The 13,668-nt window shown below is 40.2% G+C and overlaps 1 protein-coding gene across 2 annotated transcripts in view; it reads right to left on the minus strand.

Moving 5' to 3' along the window:
* The window catches only part of KNDC1 (kinase non-catalytic C-lobe domain containing 1), an 80,711-nt gene that overhangs the window by 49,309 nt on the left and 17,734 nt on the right, over window positions 1–13,668 (minus strand). Inside the window, exons 1-6 of one of the 2 annotated variants that reach the window (XM_069980132.1) lie at window positions 13,121–13,184; window positions 7,601–7,799; window positions 5,922–5,980; window positions 3,384–3,530; window positions 1,607–1,721; window positions 580–1,445 (exon numbers count right to left, since the gene is read on the minus strand). In XM_069980132.1, the coding sequence (XP_069836233.1) occupies window positions 580–1,445; window positions 1,607–1,721; window positions 3,384–3,530; window positions 5,922–5,980; window positions 7,601–7,706 (1,293 nt within the window). In that variant the 5' untranslated portion in view covers window positions 7,707–7,799; window positions 13,121–13,184. Of the gene's footprint in view, window positions 1–579; window positions 1,446–1,606; window positions 1,722–3,383; window positions 3,531–5,921; window positions 5,981–7,600; window positions 7,800–13,120; window positions 13,185–13,668 lie in introns of those variants that run through there. The other variant, XM_069980131.1, reaches the window with a different exon arrangement.

The raw sequence follows: 13,668 nt of genomic DNA on the forward strand, positions 1-13,668 counted from the left end.
CTGATGTAAACTAGTCAAGATTTCCTGATAATGAGCAGTGAATGAGAGAGAGGAGGGAGGTGGGGACCTGGGGAAAGTCTTTATGAATGCAGATAATGGCATATTTGCCTCATAAACCAAATTACAAAGTTTCTTACAAAATCGCCTGGACTGTTGATTTCTGCAAAAAAAACGACAGTGACACTTGAAGTATAGTTTGCCCAGGCACTTTATTTTTTATTTCCCCATTCAGACCCTATAACCAGCAATGAATTTTAGAGGCAACCAGTTGAAAATGGTCATAAAAAAAATTATGAAGCATTAACAAAAACAGTGCCACACCGGTCTATGGGTTATGGGTTGTACTTCAGCTCAACTTAATTGAAGTGACTGTGGCTGAACTGCAATGCAACACAACTTCAGGACAGGTGTGTCTGTTTTTGGAAGAAAGGTGCCATGTTTTTCTAAGCCTAGACAACCCCTTATAAGGTTACAGGGAAAATACAGAAAGTGACACTTAAAGACTTCTACTAAACAGCCTAATATTTTCCTGCCAAATTTTTGTTTATCTGCCTGAAAAAAACATAAAATTCTTATTACCCGCTGGTCCTCATTTACAGCAGTTGATTCCTGTCTGTCACTGCAGTCAGGATCCAGTTCGGGACTGTTAACGTGTCTTGACATAGATAACACATCCTCTTGATAAACTGGCATGGATGCAAATGTCTCCTGGGCTTTATTGTGTTGTTTTATATTTAACCGGATCGTATCCAGAACAGGATCAGACAGGGTAAATTTTTGGAAAGTTGCATTACTGTCCGTACTGAGAAAATGCTGGTTTTCTTGTTCGAGAGCCGTCACTAGATTTTCATAGGAAACTTGAGAATGGCACTTAGACTGCCCAAGAGGGGATAAACAGTCTGTGTGGTTTGGCACTGAGAGACTCGACTGGTTTTTATGTCCATCTTCTAAATCTTGGTCTTCATTTCCCTCATTTGGGGACAGGCAGTTAGGTATAGACGGCCAACTTTTTAAGGTGACCATTCCTACACCCGGTGGAGATTGGGAAAGTGCCAGTTTTTCAACATTATTGACCATCGTAGAGTGCTTATTTCTTCTATGTCTTTTTAAAGAGAGCTTTGCCATCTCGTCTTCGACTTTTACCCTTTCAAAGCCCTCAAATTTTTCGGGGGAAGATGACTTGCTCCTCTCCCGTTTATTTTTCTTGAGATGCTGTCCAAATGAGTTAGGAGAAGAACATGGCTTCTCCAGTTTGAAGTCTGTTTCACGCCATCCGTTCTGATGCTCTTCTTCTTGCACAGAGTCCGCGCTAGGGCAGAATCCAGTAAGACTGACAGAAGAGTTTTCTGGTATCGTCGAGATACGGTTAGGGACTTTCTCTGTTGTGGGAGCTTTGATACAATTGTCCTTTTTGTTGATGCCCTTCCAGAGACTTTCCCAGCCATCTGCACCAAAACAAATACATTTATATTATTTTTATTTCGACTGCTGTATTGGCCTGGACAAGAACATCATTGATTTCTGTACACGGCTTGGTTCTTTACATCATTACATAGATTTTACTTCAGGAAGTATTGATTAACATACAACAGTAGAGAAGATTTACCTTGGAAAGCAGTGACAGATTCTATCGAGAGTACTCTTCTGCCGATGGAAGAAAGGCTTCGACAAACGGATGAGGAGGAGCAATTAATCTTTTCTTCACAAAGGCATATAATGCTCTGTATGCAGAGAGGATTTATTTATTACAAGACATAAGATCATTTTACATGCTTCACGTGCAAGCTACAGATCAATACATTTTTTTCGTTGAAGTCAATTCATAAAAAATAGTGAGTAATCAATTGTCAGAAAAAAAGTGATACATTATTATAACATTAGAACTATAGGAATCGAGCAACTCAGTATAGGGGAGAGAAAGCATAGCTTCTAGTAAATTTTGAAGAGAAGAAGAGCTTCAGGCACTCACCAATCTGTTTTTTTAATAACGCTTTATTCACATCACTGGTAATAGACAGGCACAGTGTCCCCGTGACAGTCGGTGTAGCCTTCCTCAGCTGTCCGCCTTCTCATGTAACAACCATATACAAGGCCGGCAGGTGAGGATGGCTACGCAAACTGTCATGGGGACGAGGTGCCCGTCTATTACCACTGATTACCAAATCATTATTGAAAATGGACCGGTGAGTGCTGAGAGATCTCTTCTAAAGTATGGTTATCTACAGGCACCACCACCAGTCATCCGGAGTGGCGACCTCCCAGCCTATGCATCTTGTATTCTCAGGATTTGACTCCTAGCATCCACAATGATCAGCTGTGAGAGCGCCACAGTCTCTTCAATGTATCAATGTGCATCCTTAAAGTGAATCTGTCACTAGGTTTATTCCACCTTAAATAAGGGCTGCATAAACTATTGATATAAACGCTAAACAGATCGGTGTATTACTTATAGAACGTTTTACATTTATTTTGTTTTTTTAAAACCAAAGCCATGAATGGATTTAAAAAAAAGAGGATAGATCCCAGTCTTTCCTTTATGACCTGTCCTCCTTATAGTCTGTTCCTGGCTTTGGCTTCAAAGATCTGTCAGAAATTCTGTGTAAAAGCATCCTTACATCATTCTGTTCAGTCGTTCTCCTAATATGCAGGAGAACAGAATTCTTGCCGCACCCCTCCTCCACCCTCCAGCTGCTGATTGACAGGTGACTGCCTATACACATCATGGTTAGATAACTGCCAATTAGCAGCTGGTGGGCAGAGTTTTCTGCTTTTCATGAATAATGAGGACTACTGGGCTCATGCACATAATGGAGAGGACTACTTATTGTCCATGGTTCAGGAGGATATCTCTGGGTCAGCTGCACAGAACAATGTAAGTGATACATCATTCTGTTCAGCTTCTCTGTCTAGTTTATGCTAACCTGAGATAGGACAGCATAAACCTACTGACAGTCTCTTTAATGGATTAAAATGATTCATATTTAACATATATCTTAGCCATTGACATGTACCGATGTAATCTTTTCTTGCATTGGCATTTGCATTTCTGCAGCATGTAGACGCCCAGTACCACACCAAAATAACCTATGTCTAATGTGCAGATGACAGGTTGCCTCAAAAGATGCGGCTAACCACCTACCCCATTGAAGTAAACAAAAATTAGGGGACGGATATAAGAGTCTGCAGCAAAGTTAGAAAGCATAGCGCTGGAAAGACATACATCTGCACAGGAAAAGTGCCAGCAAAATTCAATGCAAAGATCCACTCTTCTGTGTGCTATAGCATAGGTCAAAACACAGGATACTTATTTTTTCACCGCTATCAGGAACGTAACCCTCCATAGCAGCAGAGGATTTGTCGGATCACATGTGCACTATCCATACCTCAATGTCCGGCCTGTCTGCTGGGTTTTCCTGTTGCATGCAGTCCAGCAAGGAATTTAAATCTTGACAAAATTCCGTCTCAGAATCTGGATCGACCACAAATTCTATGGCCGCTTTCAGTGTCGCGCCCAGAGAATATATATGACCCTGCACAAGGAAGCATATGTGAACAGATAAAACAGAGTCAAAAGGATTTTTACTTTAGCTAAATAACTGAAGAAAACTGATGAAAAAGGTGAGATAGACAGTACACCAGGTTGCAAAGAATGAAACCGTTGTCTGGTCTAGAAAATCCATTTTATTAGACCCTACTAGGGAATGAAGAAAGGTCCTTTAGTCAGGATCCTCATCTCTTTAGTGGAGAAGAGTGCAACTCGGTGGCTGAAGAAGTTTGATGTAGCCCTAGAGATTCTGGGAAACAGCCTATGGCTTTATCCATGTTTTAAATGAGGTATATAAATATTTAGATTTTCTTCTATTGTTTATAAATCACTGAATTGTAGAAAAAACTTTAAAAACATAAATCTTTATTATTCTTTTATCAAAAAATAAAAAACCTTATAGTGGGGTGTGGACCTCGGTCTGTCAGTTGAGTTTGGGATATTATGATGCGTCCTGCACGTTTCTGTTTTTATGCGGTTTTGCCTTGTCTAGGCAGGTTGCAGGATCTTATTTGCCTCAGAAGCATCCGTGTTTAGATGCTCCACTCCCATCATCAGACTGATTGGTATCCATTTGTATTTCTTCTTTTCCTATATTCACATGGCTGCATGTTTATTTCTTGACTTGTATTGCCTTTGCAACATGGTTTATGTTTGGTGTCAAAAATTCTTAAAAACCTAATAAACTCAGAGTTAACATAAAAAATAAAAAACCTTAGACACATGTGACTCACCAGCTCTTACTAGTATAAATCGGCCACGATCATATTACTATGTAACTTGGCCTATGTACAATTATCGCATCATGTAAACAGTATTGTATATCTTGCAGTCCTTCAGTCCTTTAGTAGCTCCTGTTTGCACAATACTGTTTACATGATGCGATAATTGTACATAGGCCAAGTTACATAGTAATATGATCGTGGCCGATTTATACTAGTAAAAGGTGGTGAGTCACGTGTGTCTAAGGTTTTTTATTTTTTAATAAAAGAATAATAAAGATTTATGTTTTTAAAGTTTTCTACAATTCGGTGATTTATCCATGTTTTCCCAGACTCCCTAGGGCTGCATCCAACTTCTTCAACCATTGGTATTCAAATGCTGAACAACTGGACTTGAGCGTGCTTGAGTTAGGGCCCTATTACACCAACAGATTATCAGACAGATTTTTTTGAGCCAAAGCCAGGAATGGACTATAAACAGAAAACAGGTCATAAAGGAAAGACTGAGATTACTCCTCTTTTCAAATCAACTCCTGGCTTTGGCTTACAAAAATCTGTCAGATAATCTGTTGGTGTAATAGGGCCCTTACACTCATCTCTACTATCTCTCTTTAGTGGATAGAAAGAGTTACTATGCTCACGATGGTCACTATGTTATTCTTCATTTCACCTGTGGTGGTGCTACAGGGACACTGAGTATTTTCTGCCAGGTCTCCCCACAGATCACAGCTGATCAATGGCTTCCTCAGAAGTGCTTTTCCATCAGCTTATTGTCAAGAAGATGCTCATAGAATTGCAGTACAATGCCAGACACAGATTGAGGACTTCGGTGGGAAAAAAGCAGACCCCAGACAACCCTTTTATTTTTATTATTTTAGAAATTACTTGTGGATAGGGCCCAGGTTATAAGACACAAAAAGTCCAGGAACCGGGCTACAGTTATAATTAAAAAAAAAAAAAAAAATTCTCAATATGGCAATATAGCATTAGAAAATGGAGAGTAGAAATGAGCGCAACCCGAGCAGGCTAAAGTCCAATCACTCAGCTTTTGATTACCCGAGGCTAAAAAAGATGGATGCAGCCCTATGGAGTCCAGGAAAACAGATACAGCCTATAGCTGTATTCATATTTTCTAGGCAGCCTTAGTAATCAAATGCCAAATGATCGGACACGACCATGTGCGAATTACACTCTTCTTTAATGGGGTGCAATGCCATAACAGAAATGTGGCACCGGTAAAAACGTCTAGGAAGAAGTCTCTCCAGCTACGACCCACTTTGCTTGACGGATAAGGTCACCCCGGTATGCAATGGGGGAACCGATCAATCAGGCTGATCCTAACAGAGAGATGCATGGAAAAAAAAATTAAAAAGATTTGATTTGTGTAGCCTCCCCCGCACAGCGGTCAAGCCTTGTAATATGAGCTGTAAACAAGAAGAGATCTATGAGATCAGTGCTGGTTTATACCTAGCATCGGGCCTTATAATAACCAAGGAGCCTGTCGGATTTAATGTGGCCTGTGGTTTGCATAGCATGAATCTCCTGACAGACTCCTGTGTTATCTTCTTGTTTCAATGACTAATCACAGAATTTTCGGTTCCCCATGTAGTCAGACCTGACCTGTCTTTTTATTAAAGCATCCACCTATTACCTACCTCTATGGTGTTACCAGTCAGATCAAACTCCGGAGGTACAAAGGCCCCTTCAGGATCATCTACAAGATAAAAAGTAACCCAGTTTTTATAATTACGTTACTGAACTCTTTGTAGTCAATATCACATCCATACATCAGATCAAACAAAAAGATTGTGACATATGAAAATATGCAAAAAGACATCACAATGAATATTTAATGGGTGAAAATTTACACAGAAGTAAGAAAATCAGCAGCAATGGTGTGTGTCCAGCATTTAGGGAAACCTAATAGATGACGCAGTGTTTTATGTGCAGCAAAACAAATGGGGAAAAATAAAATGTAGATTTAGGAAGAAATTCTAAAAAAAAAAAAAAAAAAAATGTTTAAATCTACTGGTTTCAGAAAGTTGTATAGATTTGTAAATTTCATCTACTGTATTTAAAAATCTTCAGTCTTCCAGTACTAATCATCGGCTGTATGTCCATAGAAAACCTCTCCTGGACAGTTCCTGTCTCGGACAGGGGGGGCAGCAGAGAGCACTGTGTCAGACTGGAAAGAAAACACCACTTTATACATACATACATACATACATACATACATACATACAGGTACTGCAAGTAAATTACAAATCTATGCAACTTTCTGAAGCCAGTTCATTTAAGAGAAAAAAATTTCACCAGAGTACCCCTTTAAGAGGGTGTTATAGAGGAGGCATTGTAAAAATAAAAAGTTATACTCATTCTCCAATTCACCAATTCCTTGCTACTGGTGTATAACACTGCCCAGGTCCCCGCTGATCTCTATTTTATGGTCTCTACTTTCCTGACTGAGTTAGCAGTCAAGACAGGGACCAGGAAATAGAAAGTTGCACGGCCCTAGGCAAAGCCATGATAGTCAATGATTGGGGAGATGAATACAGATTTTTTTTCTTAAAGGGGTTATCCAGCGAAAAAAAAATTCTTTCAAATCAACTGGTGTCAGAAACGTATATAGATTTGTAATTTACTTCTATTTAAAAATCTCAAGTCTTCCCATACTTATTAGCTGCTATAAGTCCTGCAGGAAATGTTTATTTATTCAGACAGTGTTCTCTGCTGACATCTCTGGCCGAGTCAGGAACTGTCCTGAGCAGAAGAGTTTTTCTATGGGGATTTGCTCCTGCTCTGGACAGTTCCTGTCTCAGCCAGAGATGTCAGCAGAGAGCACTGTTTCTGAATGTAAATAAAACACCACTTCCTGCAGGACATACAACAGTTAATAAGTATGGGAAGACTTGAGCTTTTTAAATAGAAGTAAATTACAAATCTATATAACGTTCTGACACCAATTGATTTGAAAGAAAAAAAATTTCGCTCGACAACCCCTTTAAGCCATATTCTGCTCATTTTAAGAGGAATCAGGAAGTAGAAAATAGGAAAGGGACCCGGGACAAGTCAGCAAGGAAGTAGCAGGGTATTGGTAAGGCGGGTATGATTTATTTATACATTTTTTTTGGTTTTACAATATTCTGAAACTTTACAAAAAAAATCCCTTTAACATGCTATTTGTAAAAGCACTTCCCTAGACTTTTCCTGCCCAAGATTTGCTGTGTAACATTGTGCTTTGTATTGTATTTACAAGAGTCTGATAATTGATGGACTGATGTCATTGAGAAAGCTGCTTGGGGACTTGGTACTAGTGGATGAAAGGAAGACTTACCACTAAGCTGCTCCATGAAGCAGACGTTGCCGCTGGTGTTAAATGCCAGGGTGTCTGGAGTAATGCACAGCGTCTGGAAGATGGCTGCATGAGAGATGTCCTTCATGGAGTAGCAGCATTCCAGGCAGATTGCCCAAATATCCTGCTCCGTCAGACAGTTATCTCGTAGTGACAGAATATCTGCCAAGGACACGTTTTCCTGCCAAGACATTTCACAGCACTTCAGTAATGGTAGAAAACATTCAGGGTTTCACTGTGTCTTCCCTTGTAACTAATATCTGGGTATGGGAAGTGAGCAACTCACAAGAACAATGACCTGCAAACTCAGATATGAAGTTGCACTCTACATTAAATCTGCAAGGAAGTAATAAATTATGGCGTCCGACAGATAAAATGGTAATGTAGATGGAGTAAAGAAGGTTTATATACACAACAAATTACATTAGACTACGTTCTCTTACATGTTTTATAATACAGTGGTACCTCGCTTTTCAAACTGCTCGGAACTCAAAAAGTTCAGTTCTCAAACAGGATTTTCAAGGAAAGTTTGCTTTGGTTCTCAAACACTTTGCGGGCCCCCAGTCTTGAAGTACAGTAATACCGCGGGATTCTAACAAAAGTTTACTTGGAAGTAACGATCAGAATCCAAACTTTGCTCGGTATCTGAATGTTTTTGCGAGTGTGGATGGTGAGTTGTACCTGCTGAGTTTAGCACTGGTGAGGCTTCATGTACAGTACAGAACTGTATAAGATTGCTGGAGTGCATATACAGTACAGTAGTAGTACAGTCAGTGCACCACCATCTTCCATCCCTTACAGTACTGTATAAGATTGCAGAAGTGTATATACAGAACAGAAGTAGTACAGTCAGTACACCACCATATCCCATCCTGTACTGTATAAGACTGCTGGAGTACATATACAGTACAGTAGTAGTACAGGCAGTGCACCACCATGTTTCATCATGTACAGTACTGTATAAGACTGCTGGAGTGCATAAACAGCACAGTAGTAGTACAGTCAGTGCACCACCATCTCCAAACCTTTACAGTACAGTGCTGCTCTGTAATGTCCTGTACAGTATATAGTGCTGCTCTGTAATGTCCTGTACAGTATATAGTGCTGCTCTATAATGTACTGTACAGTATAGTGCTGCTCTGTAATGTCCTGTACAGTATATAGTGCTGCTCTGTAATGTCCTGTACAGTATATAGAGCTGCTCTGTAATGTCCTGTACAGTATAGTGCTGCTCTATAATGTACTGTACAGTATAGTGCTGCTCTGTAATGTCCTGTACAGTACAGTATATAGTGCTGCTCTATAATGTACTGTACAGTATATAGTGCTGCTCTGTAATGTCCTGTACAGTATATAGTGCTGCTCTGTAATGTACTGTACAGTATAGTGCTGCTCTATAATGTACTGTACAGTATAGTGCTGCTCTGTAATGTCCTGTACAGTATATAGTGCTGCTCTGTAATGTCCTGTACAGTATATAGAGCTGCTCTGTAATGTACTGTACAGTATAGTGCTGCTCTATAATGTACTGTACAGTATAGTGCTGCTCTGTAATGTCCTGTACAGTATATAGTGCTGTTCTGTAATGTCCTGTACAGTACAGTATATAGTGCTGCTCTATAATGTACTGTACAGTATATAGTGCTGTTCTGTAATGTCCTGTACAGTATATAGTGCTGCTCTATAATGTACTGTACAGTACAGTGCTGCTCTGTAATGTCCTGTACAGTATATAGTGCTGCTCTGTAATGTCCTGTACAGTATATAGTGCTGCTCTATAATGTCCTGTACAGTATATAGTGCTGCTCTGTAATGTCCTGTACAGTATATAGTGCTGCTCTATAATGTACTGTACAGTATAGTGCTGCTCTGTAATGTCCTGCACAGTATATAGTGCTGCTCTATAATGTACTGTACAGTATATAGTGCTGTTCTGTAATGTCCTGTACAGTATATAGTGTTGCTCTATAATGTCCTGTACAGTATATAGTGCTGCTCTGTAATGTCCTGTACAGTATATAGAGCTGCTCTGTAATGTACTGTACAGTATAGTGCTGCTCTATAATGTACTGTACAGTACAGTGCTCCTCTGTAATGTACTGTACAGTATATAGTGCTGCTCTGTAATGTCCTGTACAGTATATAGAGCTGCTCTGTAATGTACTGTACAGTATAGTGCTGCTCTATAATGTACTGTACAGTATAGTGCTGCTCTGTAATGTCCTGTACAGTATATAGTGCTGTTCTGTAATGTCCTGTACAGTATATAGTGCTGCTCTATAATGTACTGTACAGTATATAGTGCTGCTCTATAATGTACTGTACAGTATATAGTGCTGCTCTGTAATGTCCTGTACAGTATATTGTGCTGCTCGGTAATGTCCTGTACAGTATATTGTGCTGCTCGGTAATGTACTGTACAGTATATAGTGCTGCTCTGTAATGTCCTGTACAGTATATAGTGCTCCTCTGTAATGTCCTGTACAGTATATAGTGCTGTTCTGTAATGTCCTGTACAGTATATAGTGCTGCTCTGTAATGTCCTGTACAGTATATAGTGCTGCTCTGTAATGTCCTGTACAGTATATAGTGCTGCTCTGTAATGTCCTGTACAGTATATAGTGCTGCTCTATAATGTACTGTACAGTATAGTGCTGCTCTGTAATGTCCTGCACAGTATATAGTGCTGCTCTATAATGTACTGTACAGTATATAGTGCTGTTCTGTAATGTCCTGTACAGTATATAGTGCTGCTCTATAATGTACTGTGCAGTACAGTGCTGCTCTGTAATGTCCTGTACAGTATATAGTGCTGCTCTGTAATGTCCTGTACAGTATATAGTGCTGCTCTGTAATGTACTGTACAGTATATAGTGCTGTTCTGTAATGTCCTGTACAGTATATAGTGCTGTTCTGTAATGTCCTGTACAGTATATAGTGCTGCTCTGTAATGTCCTGTACAGTATATAGTGCTGTTCTGTAATGTCCTGTACAGTATATAGAGCTGCTCTGTAATGTACTGTACAGTATATAGTGCTGCTCTATAATGTCCTGTACAGTATATAGTGCTGCTCTATAATGTCCTGTACAGTATATAGTGCTGTTCTGTAATGTCCTGTACAGTATATAGTGCTGTTCTGTAATGTCCTGTACAGTATATAGTGCTGCTCTGTAATGTCCTGTACAGTATATAGTGCTGTTCTGTAATGTCCTGTACAGTATATAGTGCTGCTCTGTAATGTCCTGTACAGTATATAGTGCTGTTCTGTAATGTCCTGTACAGTATATAGTGCTGCTCTATAATGTACTGTACAGTATATAGTGCTGTTCTGTAATGTCCTGTACAGTATATAGTGCTGCTCTGTAATGTCCTGTACAGTATATAGTGCTGCTTTGTAATGTCCTGCACAGTATATAGTGCTGCTCTATAATGTACTGTACAGTATATAGTGCTGTTCTGTAATGTCCTGTACAGTATATAGTGCTGCTCTGTAATGTCCTGTACAGTATATAGTGCTGCTCTGTAATGTCCTGTACAGTATATAGTGCTGCTCTATAATGTACTGTACAGTATAGTGCTGCTCTGTAATGTCCTGTACAGTATATAGTGCTGCTCTGTAATGTCCTGTACAGTATATAGTGCTGCTCTGTAATGTACTGTACAGTATAGTGCTGCTCTGTAATGTCCTGTACAGTATATAGTGCTGCTCTATAATGTACTGTACATTATATAGTGCTGCTCTGTAATGTTCTGTACAGTATATAGTGCTGCTCTATAATGTCCTGTACAGTATATAGTGCTGCTCTATAATGTACTGTACAGTATATAGTGCTGCTCTATAATGTACTGTACAGTATATAGTGCTGCTCTATAATGTCCTGTACAGTATATTGTGCTGCTCTGTAATGTTCTGTACAGTATATAGTGCTGCTCTATAATGTACTGTACATTATATAGTGCTGCTCTGTAATGTTCTGTACAGTATATAGTGCTGCTCTATAATGTCCTGTACAGTATATAGTGCTGCTCTATAATGTACTGTACAGTATATAGTGCTGCTCTATAATGTACTGTACAGTATATAGTGCTGCTCTATAATGTCCTGTACAGTATATTGTGCTGCTCTGTAATGTTCTGTACAGTATATAGTGCTGCTCTATAATGTACTGTACAGTACAGTGCTGCTCTGTAATGTCCTGTACAGTATATAGTGCTGCTCTGTAATGTCCTGTACAGTATATAGTGCTGCTCTGTAATGTCCTGTACAGTATATAGTGCTGCTCTGTAATGTCCTGTACAGTATATAGTGCTGCTCTGCCTCATCTCTCATCTCTCCTAGAGCAAAGGGGTCGGGTAGTGATTTTCCATAACGCCCCAACCCCTATGTCCACTAACATCATCTGTCGGAGTTAGGTTGGGGGAGCCCTATCTATACACCTTATACTGACGATTGAACCTGCTGTGACAAAAGTATGGGGTGTATGGGGACCTTTAGATTTCACCCCGGTACATAGATCTCCAAACTGCGGCCCTCCAGCTGTTGCAAAACCACAATTCCTACTGTACCCGTGTAGCTAAAGCTTTGGATTTGGCTGTCCAGGCATGATGGGAAATGTAGCATTGCAACAGTTGGAGGGCTGCAGTTTGGAGACCAATGACTGTACTGCTCTATAGGATTTCATGCTGCAGCTCCTTGGAGTGTTCTATAAAGAGGCAGAAATGCAGAATACCCTCTTCTGGATTCTGGACTGTGAGAGCAGTGAGCCGGGACAATGATCTCTCGTGCTTCTCCTGGCTTGTAGGAGGTTTGAATACCTAACCCTGACCTACCAAAACTTACGATACGTCAAACGTTTTTTTTGGTTTGTTCTTTTAAATAACAGAGGCACCTATACAGGAATAGAGGATGTAAGGCAATACAAAATAACAGGTCTGCTATTGAGGTGGAGACAATTGGAATGAGAGCTGTGACAGTCCCCCTATTAGTGGTCACCCAGCTTTCCCAGAAACAGAAATCCGCAATGGCTGGATAGACCTTTAGAACAGTTTCACAGAAGACTGGAAAGATTGGGGGGAAAAAAGTGAAAAAGAAAACTAACATTTGGAATTTCATCAAGTATCAGATGAACGTTCCAATATTTTCTCATTACTCAACACAAACACGAAGCAGTCATGCATAAACATAAAACACTTCCCACGGAGAGAAAAAAAGCAGAATGTATACTAGCATTGCCTGACGGAGAGAAATTCTAACCAAGTGTTGTTAAACACGAGCAACAACAACCAACGGCCAGAACTATTCTTGTAGCGGGTCCAGGAATGCGACTAATGAAAGGAAGCGAATTCAGAAACTATTGTCCCGGTTACCATAGACACACAGATTATTGGTGTTGTCCTCATTCCTATCAGATGAATTACTGGTGTATTTAAGGCCCCCGGGTTGAAGGAGACCTTTCAAACGTCCCCTAGTGAAGCTCCTTTAGCTTTAACAATATACTGACCTTATGTAAAGAAATGTGCGCATATCACTTTAAGAAAATATTCACGTGTGATGTCCTGATGCTGTATATGCGCTGTAAACATATGGGGGGAGATTTATCAAACATGGTGTAAAGTGAAACTGGCTCAGTTGCCCCTAGCAACCAATCAGATTCCACCTTTCATTCCTCACAGACTCTTTGGAAAATGAAAGGTGGAATCTGATTGGTTGCTAGGGGCAACTGAGCCAGTTTCACTTTACACCATGTTTGATAAATCTCCCCCAATGTGTATCACATGTAATGCTGCATGTACACTGTGCATGATGAGTGGACTAGCAGACTGCGGTGGTGCCGTCATATCCTGTCAGAGTAGATGAGCTTCAGGGAATATAATAAAGAAGCTTTACTTACCTGTCCCTGTGCCCCCGCCGGCCTCCTGCAGCTCCGAACACCACATACCCAGGCTAAGGAATGCCCGTTCAGCCAATGACTGGGGTGAGACACCTCTGCAGGCACTGACTTACTGAGTGGGCCCTTTCCGTCTGGTCATTATGACACCAGAACAAGGG

This window comes from Dendropsophus ebraccatus, chromosome 8, assembly GCF_027789765.1.
Source record: "Dendropsophus ebraccatus isolate aDenEbr1 chromosome 8, aDenEbr1.pat, whole genome shotgun sequence".
Classification (NCBI taxonomy): Eukaryota; Metazoa; Chordata; class Amphibia; order Anura; family Hylidae; genus Dendropsophus; species Dendropsophus ebraccatus.